Source organism: Psammomys obesus, unplaced genomic scaffold (assembly GCF_907164565.1).
Source record: "Psammomys obesus unplaced genomic scaffold, mPsaObe1.curated_primary_1811, whole genome shotgun sequence".
Classification (NCBI taxonomy): Eukaryota; Metazoa; Chordata; class Mammalia; order Rodentia; family Muridae; genus Psammomys; species Psammomys obesus.
This window is the reverse complement of record NW_026596225.1, coordinates 3,065,854-3,081,247: the sequence shown is the minus strand read 5'-3', so window position 1 is coordinate 3,081,247 and position 15,394 is coordinate 3,065,854. Positions and strand designations below refer to the sequence as shown.

Below are 15,394 nucleotides of genomic sequence, written 5' to 3'. Positions count from 1 at the left end.
TGTGTGTGCATGCCTATGTTTACCTATGCCTGGTGGAAGCCAGAAGTCAAAAGGAAAGTAAGGTGTCATTCTCTGGAGCTGCCCACTTTTTTTGAGACAAAAGTGTCACTATGTATCCCTGGCTGGCCTGGAATTTATTACCTCTACCAGGCTGGCCTAGAACTCAGAGAGGTCCTGGGTGCTTGCATTAAGGCTGTGTACCAACCACTGCGTGTGCTATGCCCAGCCCTGTCCATTTTGATTTTTGAGGCAGGGTTTCTCTCTGGCACCTAGGACTTACTGTTTAGGTAAGCTAGCTGGGCCAGCAAGATCCAGGAATCTATTTCTCCAGCACGGGTTTACACGTGTGCACCGTGCACTGCTTCCTGTGTGGGTTTTGGGGATTGTGCTTAGTTCTTCATTCTTGCACAGCAAGCACTTGATGAGTGAGCCATCTCCTTAATAACCATTTACATGGTATGTCCACTACCTAATTTTGTTATCATGTAAAAGGGTCTTAGAGTGTACAAGAGGATTGTGCATACATATGCTATGCAATTTTCTATGTCATTTTGTGTGAAGGACTTGGGTATTCACATATGGGGATGTCCATGGTCATAGTATAAGGCTTATTTTTGCTTTGGTATTTTGTTGCTAATCACTGTGTGAAAACAAATGGGATAAAAAGTAACAAATACTGGGAATTTCCAGGTTTCAATAAGGAGAGATAATACCCTTATTTTGTAGGTTCTTTCTCCCTGTAGTAACACCAGGTCCTCCATGAAACTGTCACTCAGGAATGTGATTCCCCACTTGCCTGCTGGCCCCAAAGCCTTATTTTGTTTCTCAGTGAGAAGAATAAAAAGAGAAGGGGTGCAAGAGAATTTTTTTTTTTAATGAAGTAATCTGAGATACATATCAAAGTGCTCTTCATATTTTGATACCCAAGTCCAGTTGGCTGTTGAGTTTCCTGCACAGCACAGCTTTCTGCTTAACTATGTTCTTGAATTCATTTTCCACTAGCCAGCTGTGCAGATCTCTTTAAAAATGAACACCTGAGTCCAGCCATTTGGCAAAACTCCCCAATGGTATATCTTTGCAATGAGAATAAAATCTGAAATTATGGCCTTTTATATCTTTTCATGTCATTTTGTGCCACTTATCACCTGTTTTCACTTTAGTAAAGCAACAGCGGATTTCTTTGGTTTGCAGTCACATTTTCCTACCTGTGAACTTTGTAATTGCTACCTGCCTTTGTCTCTTCACATCCCTAACTTGAACATTCAGAGCCTGCTCTAATCAGTTCTCATCAACAAAGCCAGTTTAGCTATTTGGATTATCTGCCTGATACTGATTGATCTTTCCTGTGCTATTATTAGTGTTACTTATAAACTTGCCTGGATTTGTCATCACCTCCAGGCACACCTGTGATGATTATTTATTCTCTGGTCTTGATAGTGAGGGATTGTCTTGGCTGGGTTAATTAAATCGGGTATGGTTCCATTTCCTTGGCTGAGCTTCTAGACTGTTGAGCTAAAGGAACTCATTGCTCTCTGATTCCTGATTGTGGCTGATGACCTACATGCCACCTTGACCCCCTCCCCCACCATGAACCAGAACAAACCCTTTAGTCCTTAAATTATCACAGCAACAAGAAAAGTAATGCAACATTTTTTCAGTTATTTGTTTCTGTCATCTCTCTGTAAAACCAGAGATCTTCTTATACACAGGAGTTAATTATTAAATATATGAATAGGTGATGGGATTTCACAGGTTTTGCAAAGATACTTCTTAACTTTTCCTCCCATGAGGGCTCTTCATTTGAGAGTTTTCTGAAGTCTTTCTATAGACACGTGTTTGCTTTCCTAACAGAACTGCGAGAAGCTGGGTGAGCTGCTGCTGTGTGAGGCGCAGTGCTGTGGGGCTTTCCACCTGGAGTGCCTTGGCCTGACCGAGATGCCTCGAGGGAAGTTTATCTGCAACGAGTGTCGCACAGGTAAGGTGGACTGACACGACTGAAGTTTGTTCTCACGTTGTTGGAAATGCTGCTCTCTGATGCCAGGGCTAGCTGTTGCCCCTGCAGGTGTGGGCCTGTGCAGTCGAAAGTCCCCGAGTAACAGTACAGTGGAGTTCAGAGTGTTGCACAGGATATTTAAATTACAGTATGAGCAGAGATGAGGCAGTGCCAGGAAGGGAAATACTAAGTGTGGTTTTAAGGAAGAAAGAAAAATTAATGTGTGAGGTTGGATTTGGTGGTGCGTGTCTATAAACCCAACACTTGGGACGTGGCAGCATAATTGGGAGTTTGACAACAGCCTTACCCACAAATCAAGTTCTTTGCCAGCACTAGCTATACATGAAAACTGTTTAAAACAAACTACAGCTGTCTAGGAAAGGGGGATTGAATCTGGAAGAGTTAGACGAAGGAAGTGAATGTGATGAAAACGTCCACAGACCTCCCAAAAAACTAACAAAGATTAAGTATAAAAATCATTTATTGGGAGGGAAGAAGGGAGGGAGCTACCGGGGGATACACAGTGAATAAACTGTAATTAATAAAAATAGAAATAAATTAAAAATGAAATAAAATCATTTAGAGAGGGGCTAGAGTGATGGCCCAGGGTTAAGAGCACTGACTGCTTTTCCTGAGGACCTGGGTTCAATTCCCAGCACCCACATGTTAGTTTGCAACTGTTTATACCTTCAAGATCTGACACCCTCACACAGACATACATTCAGGCAAAACACCAGCACACATAAAATAAAAATAATTATTTAAGCTGGGCGTTGGTGGCACATCCCAGTACTCAGGAGCAGGTGGATCGCTGTGAGTTCAAGGCCATCCTGGTCTACAGAGTGAGTTCCAGGACAGCCAGGGCTACACAGAGAAGTCCTGTCTTAAAAAACTAAAATATATATATATATAAATTTAGAGGAAGGATTATTTGAGAGAGTTATGATTGGGTCAAGAAATGAAAACGATCTGTAAGGACCAGCATATAAAGCTCTTTATAAGCTGTACTAAGGAAAGTATCCCTTATTCAACTTGATACATAGATAAAGCACGAAAGGAGGGAAGAGATCAGACCTCACATCATAGTTCTTCCCTTTGTACTTGTGGGGCCCTAGATGTGTGTGTTGCTGCCCAGAGAAGACGTCTGTTCAGTGAGAAGAAAGCCAGTGCAGCCAGCGGGGGAGAAAGCGTAATCCGCTGAGACAGCTGTGACGACAGTGAGGGGGACGTGCAGTGAAACTTATGTTGTGCATCATGAAGATGTCTGACTAACTTAGTAAAGAGCAGCGCACTGCACTGAGCTGAAGAGTGAGCATATGGTAGCCTACACTATTTCTGACAAGGTTTGATTTCAGTGGAGACAAGGAAATGGCTGAGGCGACATTTGAAAGTCAAGGGGAATATCATTTGAGTGTAAAGACTTAGTGTAGGGCTGGCAAGACCCAATGTTGTTTGCCCCAGGACCCCGTACTGGAAAGGTGTGGCTGGTGTCCACAGGAGTGCCATTGCGTTTGTGCACACAAAATAAATGATGTTAAAATAAGATCTTATCCTAACCTTAGAAAAGGCTTATTGCATTTTGTGCCAATAATCCAGATTTGCCCTGTTATCTTTATTATTCTGAAATGATCTCTGAATAAATTGATCCCAAGGTAAAGCTGTTTCTGTTTTTAAGAGTACTGGATAAATTAAACAGTATGCAGCATTTCTGTGTGGCTCAAGTGTAATGTCTTTGATTTTTTTTTTTTTTTTTTTTTTTCCTTCCATGAGACAGGGCTTCTCTGTATAGCCTTGGCTGTCCTGGACTTTGTAGACCAGGCTAGCCTTAAACTCAGAGATCCACCTGCCTCTGCCTCCCTTAGTGCCAGGATTATGGGCATGCACCACCTTGCCTGGCTGATATTTTTGAGATTCGTCTGTGTTATCAGTAGATCATCTTCCTTCCCATCCTTCTCCACTCCCTCTTCCTCACATCACAGCCCAAGCTTCCTTTTTAACTCCTGGCACTCTTCCTGCCTTGCCCTTCTTAGTGTTAAGATTGTAGGTATCGGGCTCGAGAGATGGCTCAGAGGTTAAGAGCACTGTCAGCTCTTCCAGAGGTCCTGAGTTCAATTCCCAGCAACCACATCTATATAATGAGATCTAGTGATCTCTACTGGCATGCAGGTGTCCATGCAGGCAGAACACTGTAAACATAATAAATAAATCTTTAAAAAAAAAAAAAAAAGATTGTGGGTATCGACCACCATTTCTGTCCAGGTCATACTATTGAGCTGTTGAGGTAGAATGTAAGTAGCATACAGTGTGATAGCATTGTGTGGGCTTACATTCGAAGATCCTTTTTGGGTTGTTTGTTTGTTTTATAACCCTGGAAAAGACCAGGCTGCCTCGAACTAAAGAGAGCTGCCTTCCTCTCATACCCACCAAGATTCTTTTGTTTTATTTTTAATGTGTTTTATGTCTCTGTGTGATCTTCTTTTGTTACTCTGAATTATTTTGATGTTTATGAATATTTTGCATGCGTGTATGGCTCTGAATCAGTTATATGCCTGGTGCTTATATAATAGGCCAAAAGAAGATAACAGAGCCCCTGAATTAGAATTTAAAGACAGTTGTGAAGTACCATGTGGACGCTGGGAATTAAAATTGGATCCTCTGGAAGAGTATCTGGTGCTGCTTACTGCTGAGTCATCTCTCCAATCCCATGAGCTGCTGTCTTTAAAAAAAAAAAGAAAAAAAGGAAAGGATTGGCAAGATGGCTCAAGCCCATATAGGTACCCAACACAGAGCCTCGGGCATGAGTTGTTGGTTCCCAGGGCCCACATGATAGAAGGAGAGAACTGACCCTCCAATCTCTATCAGAATATGAGGACGATTTGTGCTCAGTGAAGTGGCCTACACCAGGCACAGGCAAGTGGAGATCTGAGTTTGAGGCCAGCCTGACCTAGTTCCAGGCCAGTCAGAATTACATAGTGAAACACTGTATCAAAAAGATAAAAAGAAAAGTCTCAAACTTTTCTGATAATCCTCACCCCTCTGTCACCAGGATTTGGGGTTATAAGGTGTATTTTAAGAAGTCACCCCAGTCACCCCCTGGCTCTGAGTACTTGAAGTTTATCAGTGACAAAGTGTGGTTTAGTTCTTTCTGTGTCATCATAGTTCATCAGTGTCTCAGTTAGTGATCCTGCATGTTAGGTAAGTATAATGACCTAAGTTGGATCTCCAGAATGCACCAGTTCTATAACATTATCCTTGGGCCTACTTATACGTACCACAACATGTATGAGTTCTCCCACGTACATCATATATTCATATAGACAATAACATGGAAAATAAATTCAAAAACAAAATCTGTCCACGAGTAGAGAATTTAACAGCAGTTATGGAGAACTGAGATGAAGTTGGTCAACAAAATATACAGCTATAATTCGGAGAGAATAAATGGTCTGCTGCATAGCAGGGAGTCATAACTTACTTTTTAAAGACTTGTTTATTATGCAGTGCTCTGCTAGCATATATAACTGCACGACAGAGAGGGCACAGATCTTATCAAAATGGCCATGCGCCACCGTGTGGGTGCTGGGAACCGAACCCAGGGTCTCTGGAAGAGCAGCCAGTGCTCTTAACCTCTGAGCCATCTCTCCAGCCCTTAAGTTATTTTTAATGTGTGTTTCTAAAAAGATGTTAATGCGCAGAGTTCCAATGGTCTCATAACAAAGAATGGTAAATGTTTAAAAGGATAGACATGCTCATTACCCTACATTGACCATGAGACAACATGTAAACTAGCACATTTTACCCCATATAGATGTACAGTAATTATGTTGTAGTTATCAGAAAGACACTTTTTCCAAGAGCGGGTTTCCATGTGTAGCCCATCCTGTCCTAGAGCTCCGCCTGCCTCTGCCTCCCCAAGTTCTAGGATTACATGCATGCACCACCATGCCTGGCTTAGTTAACAATTTTTAAAATGAAACCATGGAGCAAGAGAGATAGTTCAGCAGTTAAAAGCGGCTTCTGCTCTTCCAAAAGACCTGAGTTTCTTTTCAGCATTCATACTGAGCTGCTCACAATTGCCTATGTTACCAGATCAGGAATTGACATCCTCTGCTGGTCTCTGAGGGTCTCTGCATATACTTGACATAGAATCACAAATGCACATGACTCTTAAAAAAGATTAAGATTTAAAATAAAAACATTTTTTTAATTGAAAAAAATCATTAAGTCATAGTCAGGTGGGGTAGCATACACCTACAATCCTGGTACTTAGGAAATAGAAACAGGAGGATCAGGAGGTTCAGCTACACAGTGGGGTTAAGGCTACATGAAACTGTCTAAAACACAGCAAAATCAAAATTTAAGCCATAGACTGGGAGAATATTTTGAAAACCTTGTCTGAGAGAGACCTTGTATTCAGGAGATGTGTGTTGTGGCACATACCTTCACTCCTAGCACTTTCAGGGAAAAGCAGGCATGTCTCTGCGTTTGAGAACAAGTCTAGTCCACACGTTGAGTTCCAGCCCAGCCTGGCTGCATAGAGAGGACCCTGTCTCCACGACGCTGGCCTGAATAAAACATGGCAGACAGCACAGGACAGACGCCCAGCACCTCTAGCTAGGCAGTGCAGACACCACACAGGCATCAGGCAGCACAGTAAGGACATGGCGCAGCTCTCGGCGGTTCCTAGAGAAGTAAAGCTATACCATACAATTTACACAATTCTTTTTTTTTTTTTTTTTTTTTTTTTTCTTTTTTTTGAGACAGGATTTCTCTGTGTAGTCTTGGCTGTTCTGGTCTGGCTCTGTAGACCAGACAAACTCACAGAGATCCACCTACCTCTACCTCTCAGGTGCTGGAATTAAAGGGGTGTGCCACTACACCTGGTTTAATTTACACAATTCTACTCGGGTACTTACTCGTCAAACAGTAAAGAAAATAAGGTTTGTTTTTAAAGGCCTAAGCCGTAAACACCCAAATAACAATCGATACCTGAATGGACAATGTCACCGTGCGATTGCAGCAGCCCCCCTGTCCTGCCTCTCTGGGGCTGGAGTTGCAGGTCTGCGCCACCACACAGCTTCAGGTCAGGTTGAACCTCATTCCAGTGTCGGGGCATCCGTCTGGCATTTGTGCTCAACCCTCAACTAGGTAGTAAGCTTGAGGCCCGGCTAGACTATATAAAACCCTGCCTAAAAGAAGACATACAAAACAAGTAAGATCTCAAACTCAGCTATCCAGACAGAAGAGAGGCACCATCTCTTTTTCCATCGTCCTATTCCTAGTAACAGAACAGTCAGCGGTAAAACATAAACTTCCCCCCCTGTGTTCCCAGCACTTGGGAAGCAGAGGCAGGCAGATCTCCTTGAGTTTGAGGACAGCCTGTTCTACAAACTGAGTCCAGGACAGCAAAGGTTACACAGAAACCCTGTCTCAAAAAAACAAAACAAAAAACATGGACTTCAATCACTAGTTTTTGATGCCAAATTCTAGATTCCAATTCTTCAGAGTCCCTTTTGGTATTTTAAATTACTAGAACTCAGGCATGCAAACTAACATCAGTCGTCCAAACAAGGCTGCCTGTCACTCACTATATGTGGTCTGTGGGAACGTGTACATCAGTAGGTTTGAGCTTCCATCTACTCCCACTCTGTTTTTCACTTCATATCAACCTTTTCTTTACAGTTATTCACAAATCTCATTGCAATAAATATCCAAGTGTGGCTGAACCTCCAGAGAAGACAGTGCTGTATGGAGCATGTCTGTTATCGGTAGAACAGTTCTGAATTACTGTGTATCTTCCTAGACAGGTCGAATAAAATCTATATCGGCGAGCTCAGTTATAAAGAAATCTTAGATCCCAAGAATCAGAGAAACAACCTCAGTGAGAATTCATTCTTGTAATCTCTTAGCTTGTAGAACAAGGGTAATACATTTGGACCTGTCTTACTGTTAGCACTTTGACGCTCAGGCAGACAAAACTGTGCTCACCATCCTCAGTGCTCACAGGCTCCAGGGATCATTACAGGAGAGTTCCTCGTCTCCGCCTCTCGGTGGCTGCCAAACAAAGTTCTGGGTCTTGTCCTGTGATTGGAATATGTCTAATCCAGCTGCTGAGCACATACTTTCTGCTACAGAAATGACATGAATGACGTGGACTCTGTTATGTCACTGACTTAAGTCGGTGCCTGACTTATTTTGAGGTCCATGATATGGAGGAGGCAGGAATAGCCTGCACAATAATACACGCCTGGATATTGAAGGATTCAAATATTACTTTAATCGACTATATATTTTCTTTTTCTTGAGTATTCAGTGGAGGTTCAGTCAAAAAACAATCGTCTTCAAGTTCTGCTGCAAAATATTTAAAGATGGTTTTCTTTCAGCTGTGCTTGTTAGCATTTGGGACTTGGATTTTTTCCACAACTAAGCAGTTTTGTTACACTGTCCCTAGGCAGGGTCAGGCAGGCCCTCCACTACCCTCAAGCAACAGAGCAGAGCACAGCAGCAGGGGGAGTGCCAGCAGAAACAGGAGGCAAGAGGGAAGATGGCAGAATGACTGCCTGCTGTGCTGAGTCAGCATGAGACACAGAGCACACACCGTAGGTTGGGGAATCAGCGTTGCTACAAGAGTCAGCAAACGTGTGTGCTCAAGGTCCAGACGTGATGAAAAGTACCAGAACAACTTCTATATGCACCTGTCTTAGATTAATTTTCTTATTGTCTGCATAGGAACAGACTCTTTTTTTATTTTGGGGACAGCCTTGGCCATCCTGGACTTGCTTTATAAACCAAACTGTCCTCAAACTCACAGTAATCCTGACATTTTAAATTTTAGTAAAGTCAGGGGCTGGAGAGATGGCTCAGAGTATAAGAGCACTGGCTGTCCTTCCAAAGTTCCTGGATTCATTCCCAGCAACCACATGGTGTCTCATAACCATCTATAATGAGATCTGGTGCCCTCTTCTGGCCTGCAGGCACACATGCAGGTAGAACACTGCATGCATGCATGCATGCATGCATGAATGAATGAATGAATGAATGAATGAATGAATGAATGAATGAATGAATAAATGAATAAAATAGATTTAGTGAGGTCTAATTTGTCAGTAATTTTAAAGATTTTTATCTTCTGTGTATGGGTGTTTTGCCTGTATCCATGTATGTATGTGTACGACCTGCTTGCTTGGCACCCTGGAGCAAACCTGCCCACATCATTGAGCACCCCTGGCTAGAAGAGGACATTGGTTCTCCTGGAGTTGAACCCAAGTCTTCTAGAAGAGAAGCCAGTGTGCTCTTACCCACTGGCCCTTAGTTTACCAATGTTCATTTGTGTTATATTGGTATTATATGTATTACAATTATGTTATAATGTTGTATTATTATACTATATTATGTATTATTTGTATTATGTCATATCTAAGACTTGGTGTAAATGACTTTTTCTACTAGTATATTCTGTATATTATATTTTATATTATATTATATTTTATAGCTTCTGCCTACATATTAATGTGTATAATCTATTTAGAAGTAACTTGTACATGTGGTTTAATGTATAGAGGAACTTCCATTTTTATTTTTCCAGGACTGACAATTACATTCAGAGTGAGTTAGATTCAGTCTTATGCAGGCAAGCATTGTTATCACAGAACTATATCCTCAACCAAAGGCTATGTAAGATATTTTACCTACTTCCTGAAAGATAAGAAAGTAAGAAAATATTGTTTCCCTACTTTGTTTCTTCCTGTTTTACTGTACCAGGGTGATCATTTCCTTAGTTGAATTGCTCTAGTTTAAAAATAGTTTTGTAATATCCTCTTGAGGTTTTTATTTGTTTGTTTTTCTTGGGCAAGCTGTGGTTTATTTTTAAAGACAGAGTTTTTCTGTATAACTGCTTATTCTTTATAAATACATAAAGTTTTTTTCTTAATTTATTAATTTGAGTGACCTCAGTATTTATAGATTAGTGTTTTAGTTAAATTTTATACCAAATGTCAAGCAAGAGTTCATGCTCAGCTTTGCTTTTCAATGCTTGCCTTTTCCATTCTTTTGCATCTCATGGTGCTGTATCTCCAAAGGAGAGTCTCTCCTTTTCTGTCTATCCCCTCTTCTCTTTCTTTCCTTAGCTTTTCATTATGGACATACATAAAGGTAGAGCAAAAAGTAAAGTGGCTCAGTCAATAAAATGGTTGCCATGCAAACATAAGGACCTGAGTTGGGATTCCCAGCATCCATGCAAAATGCCAGGCATGACAATGTGTGTCTGTAATCCCAGACACTGGGGACAAAGACAGGCAGATTCTTGGAGCCAACCTGCTGGCATCAGTGAGCAACACTGTCTCAAAAAATAAAGTAGACAGTACCGCAGAGATGACTCCATGGTAAAGAGGCTTCTTGGTGTTCCCAGAACCTGAGTTCAGTTCCCTGCACCCACACCTGGCAGCTCACTACTGCTTGTAACTCCAGGGCCAGGGGGTCCAGGACCCTCCTCTGGCCTCAGCAGGATCATGCATGTGCATCTGTGCGTGCGCGCACACACACACTCAATCACAAATAAATCTTTTAAAATAAAAGGTAGAGAGTGACTGAAGAAACATTGCGTGTCAGCCTTCAGCCTTGACCTCCACTTCACTCACACACACACACACACACACACACACACACACACACACACACACAGAGAGAGAGAGAGAGAGAGACTCTACAAGCTCGTGAATCTCAGTCATTACTTCCTCTGTACACTTGAAGCCTTCTAACAACTTTAAGAAGAAAGAGTTAGAGTTGCTGTGTTCATTTTCAGATTTTTTCATTTGTCTCAAAGGTATTTAAAGCAAAAACCTTGTGACAGTTTTATTTATTTTATTTTCAGGGGTTTGGTGTTCAAGACAGGGTTTCTCTGTGAAACAAATTCCTGGCTGTTCTGGACTCTAAAGACCAGCCTTCGAACTCACAGAGATCCGCCTGCCTCTGCCTCCCCAGTGCTGGGACCAGAGGTGTGTGCCACCATACCTGGCTGATTGTGATAGTTTTAATCGACTCATCACAATGTAGAATTATCTGAGAAGGGATAAGAATTGTTTTGGCACAGTGGTACAACAAGCCTTTAATCCTAGCACTTGAGAACCAGAGAGGTAGGCAGACTCTTGAGTTCAGCTCTCAGGATTCCCCAGAAAGCCTCACAAAGAATTGTCTAAATGTGTTTGGCTTGGTGCCATGTCTGTAGGAGATTGCCTTAAATTAATTGACTTGTTCCTGCCACCTTGGCTTCCTGCAGTGATAGACCATAATCTGAAATTATAACTTAAAATAAACCCTTTCTTCTGTAACTTCCCTTGTCAGGGAATTTTGTTACATAAACCAGAAATAAACCTAAGATATTATTTAAATGTTTTTCTGTGTGGGTGCTTGTAGAAGTGAAGTCAGTATTTTTAAAGACACCATTTGATTTTTTTTCGTTTTGTTTTATTGAGGCAGGGTCTTTTTATAAAATCTTGGCTGTCCTGGAATTTGCATTATACTCAAATTTACCTGTCTGCATTCTGAGTGCTGAGCTTAAATGTATATAAAGCTATATCTGAAGTTCACATTTCCTTTTGATTTTTTGAGACAGAGTTTCTCTGTGTAGCTTTGATTGTCCTAGAACTGATTCAGTAGCCCAGGCTGGCCTCCAACTCAGAGAGATCTACCTGCCTCTACCTCCCAAGTACTGGGATTAAAGATGTGTGCCACCATCAGCTGGCTAGCAGTTTATATTTGTAAAGCAGATTTTGTCATTGTGACCTGGGCTCACCTATTAGCCCAGGCTGGCTGACTTTCAGACTGCAGCTGTCCTCCTGTCTGTGCCTCCACAGTGCTAGGATCATGAGCCTGTACCACCTTACCTCTGCTGAGGAGTGCTCTGGTGGAGCTCAGGTCCTGTGCTTTTCCAAATCAGCCTACAAAACCAGATGTGGTAGACTATGCCCTTTTAATCCTAGCACTTGGGAGGTAGAGGCAAGGAAATTAAGAGTTGAAGCTTATTTTCAGTTAAATAATAAGTTGGAGGCCAGCCTGAGCTTCATTTAAAAAAGTAAAATCCAAATAAAGTGCCTGTATTGTTCTGTTTTGTTTTTATTTTATTTCCCTTACTTGGATTTGAAGTCCTCTTCTCACCATGTTTTTTTGTTGTTTGTTTGTTTTTTGACCATTTATTTGTTGAAGCTTTGTCTATCTGTCCTATTGAATTTTCTGCCCTCTAAATTTGATTGGTAGTTTACTTGATATATCCCTTTAACTTGTTCTTCTATTTTCTTTCTTCAAAAAATGTTATTTATTTATTCTGCATGTCTCTATCTTTTCTGTCTTGTTTGTCTGGTGTGTGTGCCTCCGTGTGTCCTCATCCCTGTATGGAGGTCAGAGAACAGTCATCTAAGCCCTCAAGGTAGAGTGAGCAGCACACCGACTGGTTGGACGTCCAGCCAGCTTCCTGCTCCTGTGTTGGTTGTATCCTACAGCTTGGTTGGATCTAGAGGCTGGATTTGATCAAAACTGAGTTTCTCTTGACAGGAATGCTATGTAGACAGTATAGTACACATCCCATCATATCATACCAGTAAGCACACATCTGGCCAGATTGTCCCTTATAAAGACACCAGAGTTGTTCATTTGTTAGAGTCAGGTTTTGTCAGTTTGCTGAAGTTTTTCACTAACTTAACACCTAATGCTTGGTTGGGATAGACTCTTGTGGTTGTGGTAGATTAATTTGCGTGTCTCCCCCCCCCCCCAGGAATCCACACCTGTTTTGTGTGTAAGCAGAGTGGGGAAGATGTGAAAAGGTGCCTTCTGCCCTTGTGTGGGAAGTTTTACCACGAGGACTGTGTCCAGAAGTACCCAGCAACTGTCACGCAGAACAAGGGCTTCCGGTGCCCCCTCCACACCTGCATCACCTGCCACGCTGCCAATCCCGCCAGTGTGTCTGCCTCCAAAGGTATGGGCTTGTCTACGAACAATCTACGGGAGGCTGCAGCTGCTCTGGCCATAGTTAGATTTAAATGTTCATCAGGTAAAGGAGCGACATTGTCTCTTAATAGAGTAATAAATTATCCTCTGTGGAATTTCCAGCTAACACTTTAAAATATTTAAATATCATACGAGAACTTATTTGAAAGCATCTTCTATTTTAAAACATCAGTGCACTTCCTATTTTCTTTTAATTGCTGCTACTATATGATTGATTTGAGTGGCTTGAGGCTGGTTTTAGTTCCTGAGGTACATTAGGAGATCCATCTGGAAAATACGCATCATAGAGTATTAGGCAAACACTAGAACCCCACCATTCCATTCCTTTTAATTTGCATGTATTCCAGCCATTGTAGTACTCAAGGTAAGTATTTGCATCATGTTCTCCTTGCTGAGACAGGTGCATTTACAGTTGTGCAGGCTTACTCCTACTGGGGACTGCTACAGAGCTCCCCCTCTTCCCTCTTTGTGTTTGTGTTTACGTGTGTGTGTGTTTGTGTAAATGATAGGAAACACACTTTTTTAAAAAAGATTTATTTATACAGCATTCTGTCTGCAAACCAGAAAAGGGCACTAGCTCTCACTATAGATGGTTGTGAGCCACTCTGTGGTTGCTGGGAATTGAACTCAGGACCTTTGGAAGGGCAGTCAGTGCTCTTAATCTCTGAGCCGTCTCTCCAGCCTCTCTTATTCGTAATAGTGGGTTACATGTTTAAGAGCCATGTTTTGTTGACGCCGCTGGTTTGGAGAGGGGGGGTTGGATTTTTCAAAACAGGGTTTCTCTCTGTAGCCTTTGTGGTCCTGGACTCACTGTGTAGACCAAGCTGGCCTTTCCAAGTGGTGGGATTAAAAGTATGCACTGCCATGCCTGACTAAGAGCCGTGCTTTCAAGTGGTTCTTCTATTCCTGATGTTTTCTCCCTGCTGGCAAAAAGACTAGCGTAATCCACTCTGCTCCATACGTAACTTTTTCTCTTGCTCTTCCCCCTTTCCTGCTTCCCATTACTGCAGGTCGTCTGATGCGCTGTGTCCGATGTCCTGTGGCATACCATGCTAATGACTTCTGTCTTGCTGCTGGGTCAAAAATCCTTGCATCTAATAGCATCATCTGCCCTAATCACTTTACCCCTCGGCGGGGCTGCCGAAATCATGAACATGTTAATGTCAGTTGGTGCTTTGTGTGCTCAGAAGGTAAGCTGTGACTCCTGATTGTATGAGTGTTTTCAAAGGGATCATCTAATGCTTTATATTTATGTGTATTGGCGGGAATATGTGGTGAAGAGTTGGTTTTCTCCTTCTACCGCATGAGTCCTGGATACCAAGCTCAGGTCATCAGACTTGGCCCACGTCTCTGACCCTGAAATAAGGTCTCCCAGTCAACCTGTTTCGGCTAGGATGGTGTGCTATTGAGTCCATGGCATCTGCTTGTCTCAGCTCCCCAGTGCTGGGGTTACCAGCTGGCTTTTTCCTGGGAACTACGCTTCCTACTTAGGCCCTCATGCTAAGATAGCAAGCCCATTGTAACCCACTAAGACATCTCTCTAGTCTCTCATGTATCTCTAATTCATAATATACAGGGCTGGGATGTAGCTCATTCGGTACAGTGCTTACCCAGCATGCCCAAAGCATTGGATTTCATGTGAGTTGGTGTGGTAGTACACACCCATAATCTTTACCTTATATGTCTGTTGAAGCTTTGAGTGCAGGGCCAGAGGAGGCCGATCGCCTGGAACTAGAGTTAAAGAAGGTTGTTAGTAACCATGTCATTGCTGAGCCATCAAAGCCTGGTCCTCTGCCAGAACAGCCCATGCTTTGAACCACTCAGCTGTCTTTCCAACTTCTGAAGAAGGTTTTTTTTTTTTTTTAATTTTACATATGTATATTTTTATGGCAGGGTGTGTGTATGAGCTTGGCTGTCCTGGAGCTCGGTTTGTAGACCACACTAACCTAGAACTCGCAAAGGTCCACATGCTTGTGCCTGTTGCATGCCTCTGTTAAAGACATGCACCACCATACCCAGGCTGAAGGGCACAGAAACTGGTACAAAGATTACCTAAACTGTTCTCATTGTCCCAGATCTACAGCCACACTTTATTTAAACAACTTTCATAATAGTGTGATGGCACATGCCTTGAATCCCAGTACTTATAGCACAGGTAGGCAGATCTCTGAGTTCCAGGTCAGCCTGGTCGGCAGAGTGAGTTCCAGGACAGGTAAGGCTAAAACAGAGAAACCCTGTCTTGAAAAAACAAACAAAAAAGTGCAATGGCAAATGGAGACAATTATCAGTTATGAACAAAGAAACTCAGGTATCATTCAGTAGGAGTACCAAATGCCCCGCTCGGAAGTGCTTCATCTGTTTAGACATGGTGGTGCACACCTGTAATCCCAGCACTCGGGGGGG

At 42.3% G+C, this 15,394-nt stretch overlaps 1 protein-coding gene across 1 annotated transcript in view; it reads left to right on the top strand.

Moving 5' to 3' along the window:
* LOC129668064 (histone-lysine N-methyltransferase, H3 lysine-36 specific-like) overlaps nucleotides 1–14,806 on the top strand; it is an 85,481-nt gene extending 70,675 nt beyond the window's left edge. Inside the window, exons 12-15 of the mRNA XM_055595816.1 lie at nucleotides 1,852–1,975; nucleotides 12,759–12,959; nucleotides 14,002–14,181; nucleotides 14,685–14,806. Coding sequence (XP_055451791.1) covers nucleotides 1,852–1,975; nucleotides 12,759–12,959; nucleotides 14,002–14,181; nucleotides 14,685–14,806 — 627 coding nt within the window. The remainder of the gene's footprint in view (nucleotides 1–1,851; nucleotides 1,976–12,758; nucleotides 12,960–14,001; nucleotides 14,182–14,684) is intronic.
* The last annotated feature ends 588 nt before the right edge of the window (nucleotides 14,807–15,394 follow it).